The sequence below is a fragment of the Branchiostoma lanceolatum genome, chromosome 9, assembly GCF_035083965.1.
Source record: "Branchiostoma lanceolatum isolate klBraLanc5 chromosome 9, klBraLanc5.hap2, whole genome shotgun sequence".
Classification (NCBI taxonomy): Eukaryota; Metazoa; Chordata; class Leptocardii; order Amphioxiformes; family Branchiostomatidae; genus Branchiostoma; species Branchiostoma lanceolatum.
The window spans coordinates 4,641,724-4,664,300 of NC_089730.1; the positions used below are offsets into that span (position 1 = coordinate 4,641,724).

The 22,577-nt window shown below is 38.7% G+C and overlaps 1 protein-coding gene across 7 annotated transcripts in view; it reads left to right on the forward strand.

Moving 5' to 3' along the window:
* Window positions 1–422: 422 nt before the first annotated feature.
* The window catches only part of LOC136441448 (ral guanine nucleotide dissociation stimulator-like 1), a 41,803-nt gene continuing 19,648 nt past the window's right edge, over window positions 423–22,577 (forward strand). For 4 of the 7 annotated variants that reach the window (XM_066437726.1, XM_066437733.1, XM_066437730.1 and 1 more), the window contains exon 1: window positions 15,774–16,022. In XM_066437726.1, coding sequence (XP_066293823.1) covers window positions 15,984–16,022 — 39 coding nt within the window. In that variant the 5' untranslated portion in view covers window positions 15,774–15,983. Of the gene's footprint in view, window positions 614–15,773; window positions 16,023–20,663; window positions 20,712–22,577 lie in introns of those variants that run through there. The other 3 variants (XM_066437727.1, XM_066437732.1, XM_066437728.1) reach the window with 3 other exon arrangements.

A 22,577-nucleotide genomic window follows, 5' to 3' on the forward strand; every position in this document is an offset into this window, starting at 1 on the left:
TAGGTAACGTTATATATTTATTCTGCATAGCGTAGTCAAAGACAAACTGTGACTAACCAGAAATATGAATCGTGCATTCCAAAATTCACCTGTTGCAATTTTTTGCCAAAAAAATCTAGCTGTCAAGTTGTTCCTGTCGTTCTGTTTATCGGTGTCTGGGGGCGCTGCTGCCTGACATAAGGTCACGTATAACGGTACACCGTTGGAATATCCTTCCGCTCCAAAGATAACCAAAATCACAACTTTTACACCAATTTATGCAAACTCTACGGTTAATGTTAGTATCAAATAATGCAAATTAGTTTATTTGTTTAATGGAAATTAGTTTGATAGGTAAAAATCTTGATTTATTGTGGGATTATTTTCTTCTTAGATGTGAATATGGTAATTAGTGTGTGCTCCGCCCGTGTGCCCACACGACATATTGTAGGACTTTCATCCGGCGGGAGTGTGTGTGTGTGTGAGTGCCAAAAACTCTTCTTCTCAAGAAAACAACACCGTCTTCGTGGATTCTTAAGACGTACGACGAAGGAATGGCGAAGTGACAGGAGCTAGGAAGTGTGTAGACGTCACTGTGGACATGAATTTCTTTAGCCGACACAGCGAGAGTCGAGTGAGTGTTCAGGTTTTTGTACAAAGTTTTGGGGGTGGGGTAGCTAGGTGGGGAGGGGGGCGAGTGGAAAAATTTAATTTTTTAGCGACATGGAAATTTCCTTCATAACCACCGTTGCATTTTTATCATGAAGTATATAATTCTGGTCTTGCATACGTGATTTCAGCGTGTTTCCGTGCATGTTTAGCCTGTGAGTGAGCATAAGTTGTTGCCAAGCCTGCGTACCGTTAGCTGAGTGTGTGTGGGTGTGAACTGACACTTTTAAGGTTTGTCCACATTGTTCAGACACTGAATCAGACCTTACACCACAACATATGCATCTTGTCTACCTTATCACAGCCTTACAGGGTTCTTGTAGACGTAAGGAACGCGTCTCCTTTGTCTTAAATGCACAAGACAACGCCACACACACAGTAATGCGATGTTTTGTTTTGCCGTCCTTACATGTACATGTAACATAATTTACAGGTTTTATATTGTTTATCCTTGAAACATGCCGGTACTACATGATTCATGAAGAATTTTACATATCAGACAGACGATTACATGGCCTTGTCTACAATCCATACTTCCCTTATGAATTTCATAATGCTGCAATGACGTGAAAAATTATGATCGTCATGTGAATATGATATCTTTGACAGCAGTGTATATGGGACAGGCTTTTTAGCGAATGCCCACAAACGCCCACTCTGTCGAAGTTCACGCTGCACGCATCTAATTTTTTTTGATTGGAATATGTTCAGGTTGTGCTCCCATTAATTAATCCTGAGTTTCAAGTCAATCCATCGATCCGAAGTTAAATAAAGTGAACTTGAAGATTCTCACCTGGCTTTTTAGCGAATGCCCAGCAAAAAATGGCTTTTTAGCGAATGCCCAATATATCAGCCAAAATATCTACCATCGTGACACGCGCGCTAAATCTAACACCATAAACATGTTCAACAAGTTGTCCCCTGAATGTGTACTCAGTTTTCGTGCTGTACACGCCTGTAAAGTCACTTTATTTTACGAAATACACTGCGTGGCCCGAGGGGTAGAAGCGGCTGGTAACCTGTCCCAAATATGCAAATAAGCCGCCATATTGGATATTTACGTCCGGGGCCGTGGATTCCCACGCCGTGTATTTCGTAAAATAAAGTGACTTTACAGGCGTGTACAGCACGGAAACTGAGTACACATTCAGGGGACAACTTGTTGAACATGTTTATGGTGTTAGATTTAGCGCCCGTGTCACGATGGCCGATATTTTGGCTGATAGATTGGGCATTCGCTAAAAAGCCTTTTTTGCTGGGCATTCGCTAAAAAGCCAGGTGAGAATCTTCAAGTTCGCTTTATTTAACTTCAGATCGATGGATTGACTTGAAACTCAGGATTAATTAATGGGAGCACAACCTGAACATATTCCAATCAAAAAAAATTAGATGCGTGCAGCGTGGACTTCGACAGAGTGGGCGTTTGTGGGCATTCGCTAAAAAGCCGATGCGGTGTATATTTCACACGCCTACACATGTCAGTAGCCTTCAAGATGTCACCATGTTTTGTTTAGTGCGAGCCAAAATGGTATGTTTGCATACCATATGCCTTAAAACATAGACATCTGCCTTCTTATGTCTGTATTTGTAGCGTAACATCATTACATTTTTATGTAGTGTTGTCAAAAATGTGCTGCGTTCCCACTAGACTACAGGATACCCTTTTATATACAAGTCCTTGACATTTTTACTGGGACTGTATTTCATATTTACTTTGGAAGGAGAGTGCGGTTGTTGGTTACGGTTGGCGTTAAACAAATCAAAAACCCATTTCTTCCTTACGATATATTTTTTCATACATTATCTGTAACAATTTCTGTATCGTACATGGTGATGTTGTGTTCGACTTCGATATCCTTACTAGGTTCTAATTCTTACACCGGAATTGTACTAGCCGTGGTAGTTAAGTTGTTTGTTCTACTCAATTAGCGTTATAGCTGTCGTCATTCCATCCTCCGTTCGCCACCCAAGTGTTTATGTGTGGGGTGTAAAGAGAGGACGTCTAATTGCCTGTTTTTCTGCTGTAGATCACTCATCAGTGTTGACCTGCACGGTTGCACCTATGATTTATGCAAGGGTGTTTCAGGGCTGGAAGTACGCAGTGCATGTGCACTTTTTTGTGCACCAAGAATTAGTGCTTTACACTTAATCTTTGACTGGGTGTACCTAGATATTTTGTAGGCTTATGCTACATTGTATATTATAGTGTAAAGGCAGGGCTCGAAATACTCTGTTCATGTGCACTTTTGTGCACCCAAAATTGGAGCTGTGCACCAAATTTTTCACTGGGTGCACCTACATTTTGTAGATATTTTGCAGGCTGCGGGATAAAGGTACTATTGTGCACTAGTAATAGTATACAGAATGTTCTTGAAATTTAAGTATTCAGAAAAAGCAATACAACCTTTGTTGTACTTTGATGTATTGCTTGTTTAAAATTTTGAAGTTAGCTGTTGAATTACAGCTTGAAGTACGGTTTTGTAATTGCGTTTTGCTGACATTCTTACAGTGCGCCCAAAACTCTTTTTATTCACCTAAATTTTTAGGAAAAAAATGAAATTCAAGCCCTTCTGTTTCAGTGCAAGTGATCTGTATCTCTGTGTTGTAGTACTAGTATTTAGTAGGGATAGCTTGAGGCAGCAATGTCGCTTAAAACATTCCTCAAGACAAGTGGATTTTCTATGCTTTATCAATGGGACAGGGAACAATGGCAGTTTTCATTGCATGTTGAATACACATGCTCTGAGTCACTATTCATGGAGGCATGCTATGGGAAAAGTAGAAACTTAATCTGAATGTAAAGACAACAAAGGTCTGTTGCTTGTTTATGTATGCTACAAATCAGTGTTTCAAGGATTTTCTCTGGAAAGGCTATTAATACTAGTTTTCTTTGTAGATAGGATTTGATAGTCTTTGATTATATTTGTGAAGCTATGCTTTGGGAAAGTTGAAACACAATATGTAAAGAAAACATACGCCGATCGCTTGTTTGTGTACGCTATAGCTACATGATGGTGGAAGTGTTTCAAAGATTTTCATTGATTTCTCAATCCAAAAGCATACTACTGTAGTTTTCTTTGCAGGTAGACTTTAATAGTTATTTGATTCTATTCATAAAGACACTCGGAAAAGTAGAAACACAATTTGCATGTAAAGACAACAGAAGCCAGTGTCTTGTTTGTGTACAGTACATGAAGGTGTTTCCAGGCTGCTTGGAGTAATCCAATCACAGGTGTTTTGTTACTTAATCAGTGGAATGCTCCTGTGTCTGTGAGAGTCATACTGACTGGAGGAAGCCTGTTTCCACCCACAAGCTTCCGCTGAAAAGGTCGCCATTGTCTTGCCAAGGTCTTGCTCAAGCAACATGTTGATCTAGTTAGGAGATTACTTAGTCATCATGGCAAAGTCAACTGCTGGTGTGAAGTAGAATGGTTCCTTTGTCGCTGTTTCGCTAAACAAAAGACAAAAGTCAGACGCACACACATGGTTTGAAATAAACTTAAAACTGTTTTTCTTTTTCGGTTTGATTTCGTAAACCTGTATTTTGGTAAGACTGCGATTGAAAATCGAACTAACAAGGTTTCTTTGTGTACTACTACTAGTACTAGCCAAGGAAGTACTCTGTGTCAAGGCAAACTAGGGACATGTTTTCATTGCAAGCGACTTGTATGTTCTGTCCGTAACCCTTAACGCTTATGGTTGTAACTACAAGGCATTGATGTTCTTGTTAATGCTTTGTAGTGGGGTGTGTCTGTGGAGATAAAAAACGTTTTTGTCTTGTCATGTTTCTTAACATGTTCTGTTTCTTCGATTCTCTTTCCATTTTATCATCTTTTTCTGTCCCTTATAATTATAGATATCAAGTATTCGTCATGCCAACGAGACTGCTGATTTAAACAGGATTACATAGAAAGGTTAATTTCTCCCTATTGTGTCCCAGGCTTATTATCTTCGCTTATCATCACAAAACAGTTGAAAACACGTTTGTTATAGATTTATGTTAAAACCCGGCACCCCATGATGATAGCTCAGCATGTAGCGAAAACACAATAGCTCAACAACAATGCTCGATGACGGAGCGTATAATCGTCAATTTGGTTATTCCTTTGCCCAGAAGAAGTTGTGAATGCAGGAGGGTGCCAGTATGTCTGGTATTTCAGACAGTATGGTAGAACATGTATTGTGTATGATGAATAATCCAGTAAGCTCAAACAGTGCCGAACCACCCACAAAAATTCCAGCCAAATTCCTCGTCTCTTGGGGCATTCCATAGCGCAGCTTAAACATTTGTAGGAAAGAAATCTGTTACAAAACATCCGAATAGCTATTCAAATTTAGAATCATGACAGAATTTTATATTAAGATTCAGTTTGAATTGGATGAAATGTGTGAATTCTAGATCATTTATTTTGGGATAATATTTGACTACCAAAATACTGTTGGGCTCTCCCGAAACAATAATGGTCCACCATGTTAGAATCATATTACCAACATCTCAATTTCCAAATGTGTGTAATTTTGCTTAGATTAATTTAAAATTTGCTTGTTTTGGGGGCCGAGTATCATACCTATGTAGCATAACCTTGCTCTAGATTTCTGAGGAAAGCTTTGTTTATATTTATCTTGCCCAATGCTGGATGTTGACATGTTTACACTATACATAGGTGGCTCCCATTGTGTTCTGGCTATCTATAGAATAGATCAGAATAGACCCGTCAGGTCATCCCGTCATCCCAACTTGCACTGTACATCTGTTCACCTTCTAAAAGGTTTTTGACATCTGCTACTGTTTTTGGTTGAGCTGCTCCAGTTTTTGGCACAGTTTCAACCATTATTGAGTGTCTGGCTGCTAAGAGTAAGACATAATTGTGTCAAGGATTTCGCTGTAATTACGTTCTTCTGGAATAATTTCAACGAGATAATCCCCCAAGAGAGAAGATTATGTTTAAGATTGAATGTATATTTAAACATTATACCTTACCTTTAAAGTCCTGACCAAAAACAGCATACAAATTACAATGAATATAAAAGTGTTTTATTCAGTTATGTCAGACACACTTGTCTGTAATTAACATATACGATAAAGACAGGTATTTTGAGCCTTTAGAGCCCATTATTATCTTGTATGGTGGCCACTATTTCAGCATTCTTTTACCATTACATCTTTGCCAAACCTCCAAATTGTTTTGATTACATGTTATGCTCCCTTTTCTTCTTGTAACAATTCCATGGATCCTGGGGCCTGAGTTCGATCCTAGGGTCGGCTCAGCTCTCACCTGTTGTAAGGGATTGCATTCGTCATCGCGGATGGTGACGTAAAGCCGGCAGCCCCGTGTATGAGGGAGCTTCGGGCATAAGCCTCAAGCATCAAACCTCTGCACATAAAAGAACCCAACAAACTTATCCAGAAGAGTAGGGGTGACCCGGTGTGCTTAGCCAAAAAAGCGAGCCGTGGCAAAGCAGCATTGCACTACCACTGGCTACCTGAAAAAGCAGCATGCTTCACCTCAATTGAGGATGACTGCGTTACCTTTTTAACACTTCTAGATTTCTGTGAGTATCAAGTATCATTTTTGTTGGTATACATACTTTGGTATCTGTAGAAAGTCTACTAGAATTCCAAATGAAAGTGAGCATCTTGAATTGATAAGTAGGTTCTTGTCATAATTGGGATGTTTGTCTGTGTTTGTTTGGTATCAGTAAAGCTGAGCTATTTTAAGAAAATATGCATACCTCTTTTTAATGGGTCAGGGTTTTGTTGTCTGTTGGTATGTGCCTGAAGGATACGCAGATATACTGCACCCTTTGTAATCTCCAAGCAGATGTTGTTAGGTAAAATAGTTACATTTTTCTAGCTGCCGTTTCCAAACGGCTGTTTGGGATTGTCGCATGGGGTAATGGCAGGATGTTTTGTGTAACGGCATTTTGCACAAATTTCCTTACTTCACTCAGGTGAAAATGAGTACCTAGCTTCAGTTAGGGCCATCCCGGCTCGTCCCATGTTTGAGTAGAGCCACACCTTGAGCACGTAAAAGAACCCACCACACTCCACGGAAGGGAAAAGATTATGGGTCCTTCCTGGTATGAGTGGATCAAATAAATCTGTCAAGATATGCAGCAGTACAAATACTGGGAATGTGAGACAAAAATCGAAAAGCACCAAAAATTTTCCTCCTAACATCTGCTTGAAGTTTCCATTCTTCCCATGTTGAAAGCTTTCCTGCTACAAACAAGACATGGTCATTGAGAAAGTACAGAAATATCGCTATCCCTGTCCCTCCCAGGGGACCGGATTTTGCTGTAAATGGATGGAATTAAGTTTCCCATTTCCATATGTAATCGCAGCCATTTGTGCAGGGAGGTCCTAAATAGGTTTAGGTCAGCCAGTCCTGGGTGGGAGCCAAGATTCAGATATGTGTGATAGTGTTATATGTAAACACACCAACTCCCTTATGTCAGGAGAGATATGTTTGATCTAAGTGCTATTACGGAATTGTTTTGACAGCTTTAGGGGATTTTGGTGCAGGATATCTTTTGAAATATTCATAATTTTGAAACTTTGATAGTAGAATTCGTCAGAATTAAATAAGCCAAGATTCAGATATGTGTGATTATGTTATATGTAAACACACCAACTCCCTTATGTCAGAGGAGATATGTTTGATCTTAGTGCTCCTACACATTGTTTTCACAGCTAAGGGATTTCGGCATAGGATATCTTTTGAAATATTTGGAATGTCCCATTTAGATAGGAGGGTCAGAATTCAGCCAAGATTCAGATATTTCTGATGGTGTTATATGTAACAGGGCTCGAAATACTGGGTGCATGTGCACCCAGTGCACCCAATTTTGGAGCTGTGCACCTAATTTTTTACCGTGGGTGCACTGGTGCACCCAGATATTTTTGTACGGTTTAATGTGTAAAGATATCACTGCACACTAGTAGACAGCATATTCTTGACATCTAAGTGTAAGAAAATAATAAAATCTTTTTTGTAGTACTTGTTTAAGATTTTGATGTTAGAATATGAGTTAATTTCGATTTTGAAAGCTTCAAAACTGCGTGCCGAGATTGCGTGCCAAACGCGCATGAAGAGGAACAGTAAGGTTTGTCATTAGGTTTTGCTTACAATAGTTACATTCTACCTTATTATATGTGGTGCACCCAAAAATTTTTTGGTGCACCCAATTTTTTAGGTTGGGTGCACCAGTGCACCTATTCCCAAAACTGAATTTCGAGCCCTGTGTAAACACACAGATTCCCTTGTGTCAAGAAAGATATGTTAGATTTTTCAGCTTTGTTTTGACAGCTAAGGAATTTTGGTTATGATTATCATTTAAGATGTTCTCATTTGGATATAGAACAGTCAGGATTCAGCCAAGATTCAGATATTTGTGATGTAACATTATATGTAAACACACATATTCTCTTGTGTCAAGAAAGATATGTTAAATCTTACCAATTTGTTTTGACAGCTAAGGGATTTTGGTTATGAGTATCTTTTAAAATATTCAGATGGATGGAAATATTCAACCAAGATTTGGATATGTGTGATCTATTTATATATAAACATATAGATATACCCTTGTGCTAAAAGAGACATGTTAGATCTTACAGATGTGTTTTTGACACCTATGATATTTTACTTAAGATAATCTTTTGAAATATTCCTATCTAGATGAAGGGAGGGTATGATTTATATAAATAGCCTGTCAAATTTACACCAGGGCTTGGTATCAGTTGAGGGGTATTTCTTTTGTTAAAGGAAATTTTGAAATTGAAATGAAAAAAAAAATACAATTGTGAGGGAAAAATTCTAAACTGATATTTTTCCCACCCTATACTACTACCCTTTCAACAGTCCAGGATTTTTGTATAAATAGCCCGTCAAATTTACCACTGGGCTTAATATCAGTTGAGGGGCATTTCTTTTGTTAAAGGAAATTTTGAAATTGAAATGTAAAAAAAATACAAATGTGAGGGAAAAATTCTAAAACTTATATTTTGCCAACCTACACTTCCACCTTTTCAGCAGTCTGAAAAATGAAATGTAGCCAAAAATTTACAAATTTGTTTTAATGTTGAATTGTGAACTTTATCCACAGCATACTGTAGGCCAATATTAGATGTTATACAATGTATTTGAGTGTTTTAGTTTGAAAGATATATAGCAGGGGTCTCCCTACGCAATGGTGCAAGGGTGCTGCGCCTCTCCCAAAATTCCCAGCGCCTCTCCCAAAATTTTCAAATTTAGGGTCTTTTCTTTATTTTTGAGGATAAAAATTGCGAAAAATTGGAGCGGCGTCGATACTCCCGACTGTTAACTCCCGACCGCTACACACATACTTTGCCGAGACATCGGAAAATAATTATCGAAACACAGTCACCCCAATTTTGGCTTTGTATTGTACTTACGGGCGTGGGGACGCCGTCTGCCGCTGGGTAATCACACTCCTTTGTTTCTTGTTATCGTTATGCTTGCAAGCAATGGATATCGGTGCCTTTGACATGCATTGATCTCATTAAAACCTGTTTTTTCAAGACTCAATCAAAGAAAGCCAGTAAAAATACTGAAGGAAAACAAGATTTTCGGCCGAGCATTTCAGCCCCTACGTTGTGATCTGCCGCGATTTGACGTCATTTGTGGTCGTATTCGGCGGAGAATCTATTCCTCTAATTGTTTTCCCGTAAAAATTCTGCTTTTGTAGCGTAGACGAGTCGTATTTTACGCCGGGGTTTGACTTTATTACAGCTGGCTAGCGACAATCGCCGACCGGCGGCCATCTTGTTTACTCATTAATATGCATAAATCTAAGCGCTGATTGGTCGGCGTCATGAAAACATGCGCTCTGATTGGTTGATACAAGATATCATGTGATCACATGGCGGGAAATCCCCAAACACAGTTTCGGCATAGATCGCATTTTGTGACGATAATTGGAGCAGTTTTGTGGCGATTGTAACATTATTGATTTTGAAAAATTAACCAAGCATTTTCTGATGGCAACATTCTAAATAAATAGCAAAACCTATTAAGTTTTTTTAAATGGTTTTTATTGATTGTGCATGTACTAATGAATAATGTTCTACTGGCATAAATTTCTAATTCTTATTTCAAATTCATTACATAACGTTAATTGTATGAATAGTCATAATTTTTTTTTTTTTTTTTTTTTAATAATCTTTTTAAATAACCTAATTTTGATAATAATTTAAAACAATTTGGGCTTGATCCTCTGATCCTATCTTTAGTTTGTAACATTCACAGCCTGAGTTGCAGGAGAAAGCTTCCAATTTCAATTTATAAAGGCAAAATGCAACAGATTTTCTGTCTCTTAATTCTGTAAGATTTACAGCTCAAGTTCCAGGAGAAGGCCTCAAATTGCATCTAAGATGGCCAAATTGCAATAGCTTCTAATTTGGAAAGGGGGGGAATCCCCCCGCACTCCAAACCTCTCCCCCCCTCCTTGTCGCGCTGTGCGCGACTTTCGAGCACTTTGCGCCCTCTCAGCCTCTGTTAAAAATGGGAGCACCACTCCCCTAAAAATTTCTGGGGAGACCCCTGTATAGACTTGAATAAAGGATGTTTATACAATGCGCACCGTAGTATGTTTGACGTAACTCTTATATAAAACACTTACCGGCACTACAGTGTAATGAATTGTAAATTTGCATCTGCCTTTACGTACCTTCCTATATACTATTGCGTCAGCAATACACATGCACACTTGGACATGTTTAACTATTAAACTTAATGTAAACATACATGCCGGCTTGTCTGATGACATTGTTTGGATTAAGGTTTCTTTAGTAACTCACCTGTCCATGTGAGCACAGGAATTGCTGATACACAGAATTAAAGATCTTCAGAGTTCCTTCAAAGAATGTATGTGAATATTCTTTCAAGACTGTGTAATCTTCATAAGATGAGCAATCGTTATGATGAAAATAAAAGAAAGAAAGATTCAAAGAACTCCTTTGCCTTTTTCTAAAAGGTAGAATATATGGCAATGCCATAGACATGTAGTATATCCTATATGTATGCTGGTATTGTTTGTGTATACACATTGAGCCACTTTGTATGTACATGTATATGTATGCCTTATCTGTTGACAGAATCTGAGGTAATTTTTTATGTTTAGCCATACCTAGTATGGCTCAACATATTGTTATGTTGAGCCCATAAGTATGGGCTCAACATATTGTATTTGTCTGGTTCTTCTTCTCCTCCTGACAAATCTTCAAATGGCTACTACTCCGTCATTTCTTACCCAACCGACCTGAAATTTGGCATGGAGGTTAAGATGGCAAATACCCCCAGACCCTTTTTTAATCGTTTTGAAACAGGCCTTAAAATCATTTTTATGGAGGTTTTTTGGGGCATTTTTAGACAATTTTTATATTTTGGGCTCCTGTGCCCTGGTATAACAAGCAAATGACCTGGAATTCGGCACAAGGGTGCCTTGAACATGTCCCTACAGGATTTCAATCACATTTCCGGTGTACATCACTTCAAAATGCTTCGTTTTGGGGACTTTTGGACCCATTTTCAGACCAAAAACGGGTCAAAAGTGTTGTCCCCGTTCTATGTTCTATCTAAGAATCCATGTTCTATCTAAGGTTCCGGGCGTTCCATTTGCTGCTGGCCAAAGAACATGTGTTCTTTTCAAGTTACCTGAGGTCATGTTGCAGTTAAACACGCAAGCCTTTGCACTAAGAAGCTCTTGGCGTCTCGCAGTGTAGTAGGGGTGGCGCAGATCCCGAAATTTGTTCTCCGGCCCCGTCAAAACCGAAAAATGCGCCAAATTCAAGGCGTACGATCTGATACATAACAGTCAAAAATCGCTTATAATTTTATACCAGTAGTTAAAGAAGGTTCTTAACTCAATATCTGTGAAGGATTTACTAAAATACCGTCAACCATAAGCGAGAAATCGCCCATCGGGTTACGCGCACCCGCTTCCCGGTCACGCACTTGGGGAGGGCCGGCTTCGCGCCGATCCAAATACGGATCGTTACGTCACTCGTAAACAAGAAAACTAGTCGCCAATTTGTAGCCAGCATTACGATCTACAAAATGATGTAAGTGGTCAGCTTGTGCGACTTTCATTGGTGAAAATATTCACATTTTGATTTTTCAAATCGAAATTTCGGAGGGAGGTACCCCTTTAAAAAAAAATTCGACATTGGTATCGTTGGAAAATTCAAGAGATTGTTGTTATTTTGGTACCAAATTCGCATATATTCGAGCCATGGTGGGCTCCGTAATCGGCTGATACTTTTAAAATTGCGAGCCAGTTTTGGGAAGGAAGCAAGATGGTGGACGGCGGCCTGGGCGCTACAGACCGCTGTAGTTCGGAGCCGATTACGTCGGCATCGGGCCAAAATACGGCATATTTAAGATGTCCTGTGCCCATGTCCATTTTTTTCCCACTTTTGGTGATATTTTGAGATGAGAAATCTAAAGAAACGATGAAGGCAAAGCTACAAGCTTTAAGGACTTGTTAATATCATTGTAAATAAAGAGAATGCAGCTTATTTGGTGCTTCTATTGTGAATTATTACTGAGTTATGACAGTTTTAAGATATTACATTTTAACGGTTTTTACGGATTCCGGAGAATTTGAGGACTAATTCTCAGACCTTTGAATGGCCGTAACTCGCTAACAGTATGTCCGATTTTGTTGAAACAAAAAACATTCTGTTTCTTTCACAAATACCTATCAGATGACACCAAGTTTAAAAAGATATGAAGAGTTTGAAATTTTTGTTTTTGCACGGGTGATTCTGGAACAGTCAATTTATGCATCGGGAGGGAGATTGGCAAAGTATGATGGTCTCGCAAATGTTGCCTTCCAACATGCAGGTAATATTTCGATTTGCCCAGGAGTTATTTTGGGACAGCCCACTTCTTGCATGAGGAGGAGTATGGGCGAAACATGCTGAATTTGCTCTTAAAGCAAATGACGGCCAGTCTAGTTTTTGTTCACGTTCTTCTTCTTCTTCTCCTGCCATATCTTCAAATGGAATCTACTCCGTCATTTTTGGGCCAAACGGCCTGAAATTTGGCATGTAGGTAAAGATTGCAAATACCCCCAGACCCTTTTTTAATTGTTTTGAAACAGGCCTAAAAATCATTTTTATGGAGTTTTTTTGGGGCATTTTTAGACAATTTTTATATTTTGGGCTCCTGTGCCCTGGTATTGCAAGCAAGTGACCTGAAATTCGGTACAAGGGTGCCTTGAACATGTCTCTACAGGACTTCAATCACATTTCTGGTGTACATCACTTCAAAATGCTTCATTTTGGGGACTTTTGGGCCCATTTTCAGACCAAAAACAGGCCAAAAGTGGTATCCCCGTTCCATGTTCTATCTGCTGCTGGCCAAGGAATCCATGTTCTATCTAAGGATCCCCGAGTTCCATTTGCTACTGGCCAAAGAACACTGTTCTATTTAGGTCATCTGAGGTCATATTGCAGGAACACACGCAAGCCTTTGCAGTAAGAAGCTCTTGGGATCTCGCAGAACTTGTAGAGAAAATTTTTTGCACGGGTGATTTTGGAACAGTCAATTTATGCATCGGGAGGGAGATTGGCGAAGTATGATGCTCTCGCAAATGTTGCCTTTCTACATGCAGTTAATATTTCGATTTGCCCAAGTATTATTTTGGGACAGCCCACTTCTTGCATGGAGAGGAGTATGGCTAAACATGCTGTATTTGCTCAGGGGCAAATGACGGCCTTTCTAGTTACCATTAATATTTGCTTCCCTGTTGTCTTTGGTTAATGGTCCATTAATGTACAGACTGTAGATATGAGCGTTATCTTCCATCTGTTGACAGTTACAGTAGGAGGAAGCAGGTTGGACGCCAGCTTGTGAGGCACAGATATGGTATACAGATATGGCAGGATATCCGCCTGTGGCAAACAGCTGGGCTGACGTGGGTCCAGTAGGGGTCAGGAAGTGTCTGTACTCTCAACCTTCATGCTCCAGTCATAGATGTAATTGGGTAATTTTGAAGTTGATACGGATGGTCAGTTTGGAGCATATATCAAAGGCATATAGAGGTCCATATTATTACATGTACTATCAGGGATCTCTGCAGAAATATAGAGCAGGATGGGGGGAGGGCACCAAGCACAGGATGGGTGTCTTGAGAGGGGGGGGGGGGTCTGGAGGGGGGTGTGCACTTGTCAAGATGAGGGCAGCTGTTGCATTTTGCCTTTTCCAGACACAAATGGAAGTCATTTTCTGCAACTTCAGGTTTACATGTTGTCTACAATTAATGAAATCTCGAGTTTTGAGCAAAATTAAAGGCAAGGGGAAAATTGGAAGAAAATACCCTAACGTTGAAAATCAACAGGATGGAGCTGGGTTTAGAACAGGATGGAGGAGCGCCAATGTTCCATTCTTTAGGGAGATCCCTGTATATTATATGTGTCAAGGTTAATCAATTAGAAGGTCTTGGTTTGGAGGTGTTTTTTTTTTATTCAGGGCGATCTGACTCTGTACAGAAAAGGGCTAGCGCTTCTTCAAACATCGTTTTCCGGACAAGGCAAGGGGTGGCATGCCTTGCCACTGACCGACAGACTCAGTTGACATTTCCTGTAGAAACGTCATTTTTGGTAAAACCATCATCAGAAGCAACTTTTCATCTTAAAACTGCTACTTTTAGGGTATTGTTCACAGGCCGCTGCACTGGAAAATATGAATTTTCATAGGATTATGACTGACACAGCAATAAAGGTCATCACTTTAATTTGTCTTTGTATCAAAGTCATTTCGGATGGTGACGTAAAGCCGGCGGCCCCGTGTATGAGGGAGCTTCAAGCATAACCTCTGCACGTAAAAGAACCCAACACACTTATCGAGAAGAGTAGGGGTGACCCGGTGTGCTTGGCCCAAAATGCGAGCCGTAGCGAAGCCGGATTGCACTACTAGCTAACGAAAAAGCATCATGCTTCGCCCTCAGTCTTTACCTTTTGATAAAGAAAAATTAATAAATTTTGAGAATACGTTTTCCACAATCCCCATGATATTTAGGTGATCTGAAGGCTGTTACATATATGATATATAGGTCATACTCATAGCAATAGTCAGTAGTAGTGGCGGTGGTTATGTCAGGTTGTGGTCACTGACCGCCACAGAATGGCCTACATACCCCCTGTTATATTAATAGGCATGAAGGGTAATGGTGACACTTGTAGGAGGGCAGCCCTGCATGTAGGCCCCCATCACTCAACTGTCAAAGTAGAGCAGGCTGGCTAGAAAATTGATAGCCTTGAGTCTAGAGAATTCTCCACAAATTTATTTCAGAAATGGATGTCTTTGAAATATCTTTCTGTTCATCTTGGCAGAAATATTTAACAGATTTGAAACTGATATTCAAAAAATGTAATTTCTTTTTGATATAATGTAGGTTTATTATTTTACGGTCACAGTGACCGTCTCCAGGGTCACGACCTTTAACCTTTAGATTCCCCAGAGCAGATGTGATGTTCTCCCAGGGTCATTGACCTTGATTAGCTGGTAACATGATATGGCCTTTCTTGGATCCCATTGGTTAAGATCTAAATACATCATCATATATTTTATTGGGAGCTTATCGGAAATCCATGATTTTCATAATATCTAAGAAGTGGAGAGATACTGTACTTACATGGTAGCGTGATTGCGCATTTATGATTTATTGAAAATTGATCTGTAAATTGCTTGTCAAATGACTAGACCAGGAAAGACATGATCTATGGAATGGGGAAGGATTTTCAAAACTATTTGAATATTTTTTTCAGGTTAACTATGTGTACAGTGTCTGGCATTTTGTTTGCAATTTATCAACTTTTCCCTCATTCAAATTTATGACAAATTCTTTTGCCAACCTTTTTTGATTCTTGCAAAATGCTGACACTTTCATAATTCACAAAGTATAATTTCCGCCCCCTTTTTGGACATTCAGTAAACTTAGCACTATATTCAGGGACAACTGTCTATTTTTGGCATAATTTTTTCAAGCAATTTTCTTGAGCAAGTTCTCAATCAATTTTCTTGACAAGCTATTGCAAATTTTTATTTTACTTTTCCCTATTGCACAAGTACTTCTTTATTTGATTGTTACCAAAATTTACTCTCACAAAGTATAATTTCCGCCCCCTTTTAGTTTTACTGACATACATGTAGGTAAACTCAGTACTCTATTTGCTTTCCTTTAATACAATGTAGTCCTATAGTGAACCTTGGACATTGAAGCCTACATACTGACCTGTGGCGCTATTCAGGGTCATATTGCGGTCATAACCTTTCATTTTAGTTCCTGTCAAACGTTCTTTCGGCGGGATGAAGACTCCACGCTCTAGAGAAAGCTTTGACAAAATTGTGAGTCCTATGTTTTCGTAACTTATTTTACTGCTACACTGTATATAGTTTTCACAGTGTCTTTGGATCTATATTGTAATTGCAGTTCAAGTATCTTTCCTTCAAAAATTCTTTTCGTTTTTGAATTATCAACTGCAGTTAAGATATTTATACGGTATAATCTGGTTTCTACAAAAGTTGGCATATGGACAGTTGGTTATTCAATTTCTGGTTTGAAATGTTGTACATTTTGTGTTACTGATTGTGAGACGGGTTTGACTTGTTTCCTTGTGCTGACACGGCAGTGTCGTGATGACATGACCATTTGCAGGGCTTGCTGTACTTTGGTCTCTCCACAAAAGTACAGACGGGAAAATGTCCCGCCATTTTCTTTACATGTCAAAAATGTGACAGGTCTAAATGCTAATCTTAATAACCCCTTGGTTAAATGCAGAAATGACAGAAACATGAAGCTAACTACATGTAGTTTGCATATTTTTAGGAATTTCTTACATTCTTCAATCATTCATCGTTAAGATTGTTCCAATCCTGGCCTTAAAGATATTCCTGTATTACTTGTAGACTTCCAAGTTCAAGACTCTTGCTCAAAAAGTGAAGGAACGACCTTCAACTTGGTGTCCTTCAACTTCTAGCGCTGTTTATTTCTTTCATGAATCTTCATTTAGAGTTCAGATATTTTGGAAACATACCATTTCTGTCTGTCGCACGCAAAGTATCGTGCTTCACCTCAGTAGAGGTTGGCTGGCGGCTACACGCATCTAGTACTGTAAATGCATTTAGGTTTGCGGTGGTTTAATATTCACGATTTTCATGATAACCTCTTTTCCTGCGAACTTAAAATGCGAAAAGTGCTTTTTCTGTCTTTCGCCCACCAACCCCTGAACTCAAAACCATTTAAAACACTTCATTTTCTCACTACAGCCAAATTAATATTATTAAATCACTGTGAACTTGAATACATTTACAGTAAATGACTTCAGTGTCATTTGCCCCCTTTTTCCATGGTTGGGAGAGATTGCAAAGTGGGTGGTGCTGTTGGCACTACTTATGTATGTCAAGGTTGTTTTTCAATTACTCTTGCACCATGCTGACTGTCTGCCAAAGTTGGTCAACACTAGAACTGGCTGACTTCGCAGGCGGTAGCACGGTAAGAACTCTTATCAACAACTTTTTGGGATATTCAAAAAAGTTGCTGTACGTAGGGACAAAATGAAGTGTTTCTGGTGATTTTTAGTTCACGTTTGAAACAACCAGTTTTGCGGCGGTTTTAAGTCTGCGGTAAAAAGATTGCTGCTAAAAACATGAACACTAAACCAAACTTGAATGAATATACAGTAGCGTCTTAAGCTGAAGTCTTTGCTAGTTTGACTTAGCCATTGTTGGTTATGTAATAGACAGGTGTGCGTACTTGAAGTTAGGTATGAACATAGTTTCTGAACTTAGCAATGAGAACATGCTTGAAACAGTTTGGACCAAGGGTACGTGTCAAGTCTAGTGATCACAGACCAGTTCAAACCAGATATTATGTCCGCTTCATACCTTGCTTAGCAACAGATTAACTGTGGACTAGTTTTGGGGGCTTGGGCACAGAAAAAAAGTTTCTACTAAAATTGATTGAAAGAAAAGTATTATTTTATTATTAAAGCAGCTGTTTACTGAAAACATTTTTTTCCCTCAAGTTCTTGCCCTAAAAACGCTGCACAACAGTGGTCCACTTATTTGCAGGTGTGTACTAATATTAAAGTAAATACCACATTCCTTCAAAAGGGTATGAACTTCTTACCAGTATTCAACAAGAGATGTTTTGCTTGAAGTGACTTTCAAAGATTCTGTAGTGTATGTTAAGTCTCCTACATTTGAATAGTCCTATAAGTGGCATACGTGTCCAGGTGTACCTGTCCCAGATCAGGTTACGTCAGCACACCTGTGTGTGGACCAAAGTCTGAACTTGAACCACGACATACGTGGCAAACTTTGGGACATAACGTCATCCCCTGACACTAAGTTTCATGCTCACAAAAAAGTCATATTACTGTAGATCTAACATTGCTTAGCAGTTGCACATGTACATGTACATGTAAATCTCGTCTCAGTGTTTCCAGGGATGACTTGCAAATACAAGAAAGGAAGAAAGATTTAATTTCATTGTTCTCCTTTGTTTTAGCACGCATGTGATAGATCGCTCGTTCTCATTTAAATGTACACATTTTGTAATCTCCGTTACCGATTGAAATAAGACGTTCCTGGCATTAGGATATGCCACATATAAGATGTCAAACTGTAGTTTTTATGACGACTTAAAACTTTTCTAGCTTTTAAAAACGGCAGTTTGGTACCTTATATGTGGCATATCTTAATGTCAGGAACGTCTTACTTCTAACAGTAACGCAGATTACAAAATGTGTACATTTGAATGAGAACGAGCGATATACATGAATATTTTACAACAAAGCATTACGTTTAAACATATTGTACAGAATCGCTCTCTGTTAAAACATATTGCACAGAATTGCTCACTGTTTGAATGAAAGACCTGTTAGAAAATGCATGAATTGTGGATAGTACTTTGTAATAAATCATGAAATGTTAATTTCAGGGAATCCCTCCTTTAAACTGTGGGTAATTTGTCATCATTATGTCATAAATTAAGCCTTCAATCCATCATTTGTTAGACAGTTATTATCTTGCATGAAGAGAACTGTGGGTAGCTTTGCCCTTAGGATGCTTAATTCTACAGTGAAACTCATTGTTGAATGTCATATGATTCGGGTAATCTTATTGGATAGCTTTCTAAAACATTTAGGAGTTGAGTAAGTAGGGCTTGAAGGTTTGGTAGATCATTTGGTGTATGTAATATGTGCTGGTGTGTTTTGAAAAAGGGTAGTTATACACATTGACCAAAAAAGATACACATATACAATGTCATGTGTTTGTTTCCATTGGATATGTAATAATATTATTAACAGTGGTCATGTTCGATTTCGACAATATTTATCAATTTGCAGTCCTGAAATAAGGTTTAAACTGCTCAGTTTATAAAATATGAATATATATATATGTAGGTTATAGAATTAATGATTGAAGAAATCATTACATAAAGGGTAGCAATGGTGCCTATAAAATTGTGATTAATAACACACAGTACTAAATCTAAAGTGGTATTTTTCACATGTATTTCATATATATTAACATTACAACTAATACAAGCTAGCAGCTTATTCTGGGGCTAGTTTTTATTGCAAAAAAATAAGATCAATCTTTCCTGATGACAGCTCAATGCCTTTGATATTTCCAAAGATGGATGCCAAATTTGAAGTGACAGTAGTTTCATGAATAACCAGCAGGGGTCATCCCCTGTTTGGGGTTTATGGAAATAAATCCATCATTTCTGCTGACAGGTCATCACTCAAAGTCAGCTGTTATCTAGTCATATAGGGGTGTTAGAAAGGTCAAATTGATAACCCACAGATTCATTATGATGGCAAATCTCATGATTTATAATGTAAGAAAGAACACTACCAATACCATGAAGTTAAGATATTATAGCCAAATCATATTGTATATATACTGTAAATGCAGAAATGTTTGCAGTGGTTTTATGTTCGCTGTTTTCGCAGTGACCGTTTCACCGGGAACTTAAAACCACCGCAAACATTTTTGTCCAGTACTGTATCAGTTTGTAACTATAGCACTGCCGCGATCTTAAAACCACTGCGAACACTCCATTTTCGCCTTAGCGCGAAATAAAAACCACGAGAACTTAAATGCATTTACAGTAATATATTATCATATTATTGACAGTAATATATTATCATATTAGCCAAGATTTATAAATAGATAGATAAATAAAGTCGCAATGGCAAAGAAAAATTGCGAAACAAAATATTGGATTTTGTGTGTTATGTAATACTGAGCTTGTATTTTTTTTTGCTCTTAGATCATGCCAAATTGCTTCAAATTTTATCATTTTTTACAATTTGCAAATTTTGTCGTCAAATTGCTTTTTATGTTAGAAATGAGTATTTGGGGCTAATGGACTTACAAAAACAAGGTGTAGCCATACCTCTTCAAAGGGTTGTATCAAGATGGCTATCCCTGTTTTCTCCTTTTTTTGCCTTGCCCTTTGCAATACTGTAAATACAGAAATGTACGCGGTGGCTTTATGTTCGCTGTTTTCACTGAACTCTTAAGTGCGAACTTAAAACCACCTAAACTTAAAAGTGACCTCTGACTGTATCGCTACTATTGTTTCAAACGCGAACTTAAAATTACCGCAAACACTCCATTTTCTCCCTACCGCGAAATAAAATACAAATGCATTTACAGTATGCAAAACAAGAAGACACACAATGACAAAGCATATCCTTGCATCTGCTTGGAGAGGGGTGGACCCCAAACCCTGGGCATGTTGCCAGGCCAGTGGGAGGTTTGTTATGAGTCCAGCAGGGTGACCTGACAAGTGGTTCCTGGTACAAAACATCCCCGATAATGTCCCCCAGGCACCAGTAGTACCAGTAGCACCTTGGTACACCCATGGCTTTCTGAGAAACAGATCATAAGACATTCAGGGTCTCCAGGTTGTATATAAGGAGTTGTGTTTCAACTTCTGTGCACTCCTTCAAGTTCTGATATCGACTCGAGACCTTTTTCTCCAGAATGGGGTCTTTGGGATGTCAAGGTTTTGTGGAGGTATTGTTTTAATGATTCTATACTTTTTGTTATTCCTTGAATACATATGTGGTGTTAATTGAGTTTTTCAGTAACATTAGTATCTTGTAAGTTGTACTGAGCTCTTTTCAAGAGTGTTTTGTTTCCTGCTGTAGGTATGATTTTGCACTATCCATAGACATGATTTTACAATAACATAGATCCAGTGAATATGTCATTGCACTGTGCAATATAGAAATATAATCTCCAAGCAGATGTTGGATAAAAGGTTGTAACATCTACTGACTGCTGGGCTTCTCTGACTGTCACATGGTACGATCTCCCACCCTAACATCTGCTTGGAGATGACATTTCAACAATCAACCTTCTCCCTGCTGCCTAACCCTGTAACCAATGAAATTTGGTGCAAAACTGCTACCATAGCTGACAGAAGGTTAATTCTAAGCGACCAATTTTGGATGATAGTTCCATACCCATTACTAGGACCAGCTGTCTTCTTTGTATATTTCAGCCTCAGAACTTCTAGCTTACAAGTTTACAAAGAGTCCTCTTTATGCATCAATTGGTTACTTGTTAGACAATTTCTCTCTTTTCCTTAGCCTAAAGCCTTCCTTTGAAACCGACACACCTCTGGAAGAAAACCAGACAAAACATTAAGTACGGTTTAGTCATGACCTGAGTTCTTTTTGCCAGGACTAGCTGGTTGTAATCCCGAGATAATACTGTCATCAAAAAGGACAGGAAAGAGGAAGGATGTTATCCAGGCCTGGGGCTGAACACAAGCCAGGAGGGTTGATAATAAGCGTGTTGAGTCAGCTGGCAGCTGGTCTTACTCATGGCCATGTAGTTAACTTTCCAATAATGTTTCTGTTTCGTAAGCTTTGTGTGGTATTTTTATCAGTGTCACTTTCTCTGGTGCTGTGTTTCCTTCTGATGCAACTTTTTGTCCTCGTAGCTGGTATCGGTCTAAACTTTCCTGTAATGTTGCTGTTTCGAAGCTTTGTGTGGTATTTAGTGTCACTTTCCTTAGTTCTGTGATTCCTTACGTAGTTACGGTACAACTTTTTCTCATTGCAACTGATATCCGCCTAATTTTTACCTTCACCAAGAAGGTTATGTTTTCGTGTGTGTGTGTCTGTGTGTGAACACGATAACTTGAGAAGGCCTGGATGGATTGTCTTGATATTTGGTATGCTGGTAGGTCTTGATGAAACCTCAAAATGAATAGATTTTGGGCCATCTGGTGGCTTGTTGTGGTACTGCAGTGGAACTTCTGCAACTTGTAATCCATAATGATGACTAAGCTTTCTTTCTGCATTGAGAGTTTAACAGTATGCAAAGATGAATTGAGCATTGATGCAGAGAAATACATTTATGAATATGTCTATAGTACTGTAAATCATGTTTTATTAACGGTAGCTTTAGGTTCACGGTTTTCACGGTCACAGCTCTACCGTGAAATTAGCATACCGTGAAAACACTTTGTCTTCCGCCCCCCTCCCCAAAACCTAACTAGCGCTTGGTACGGGTAGGTACTAGTATACTAGTAATACGACACCTATCTCCTAAGTGCTAGTACTTCTCATACTTCCCCTTAGCACACAGAAAATCACCACAATATTAAACAAGTCAAACACGAATGCTTTTAAGAATAAAGTATTTATTCACAAGCACTGATTTGTGTCATTTTTTCTCACGTTGTGAAGGAACACTGTACTGTATGCTTACTAATTATTTACAATGCTACATATATTTACAAAAATAATGTACAAGTAATGACACAAGTAGAAGTACTAGTAAACAATTTTGCTGTATTTACGGCGGTGACTGTTCGTGTAACGTTGCTACTTGGATACAAAAGTTTGGATCAAAAATGGCGACACCCAA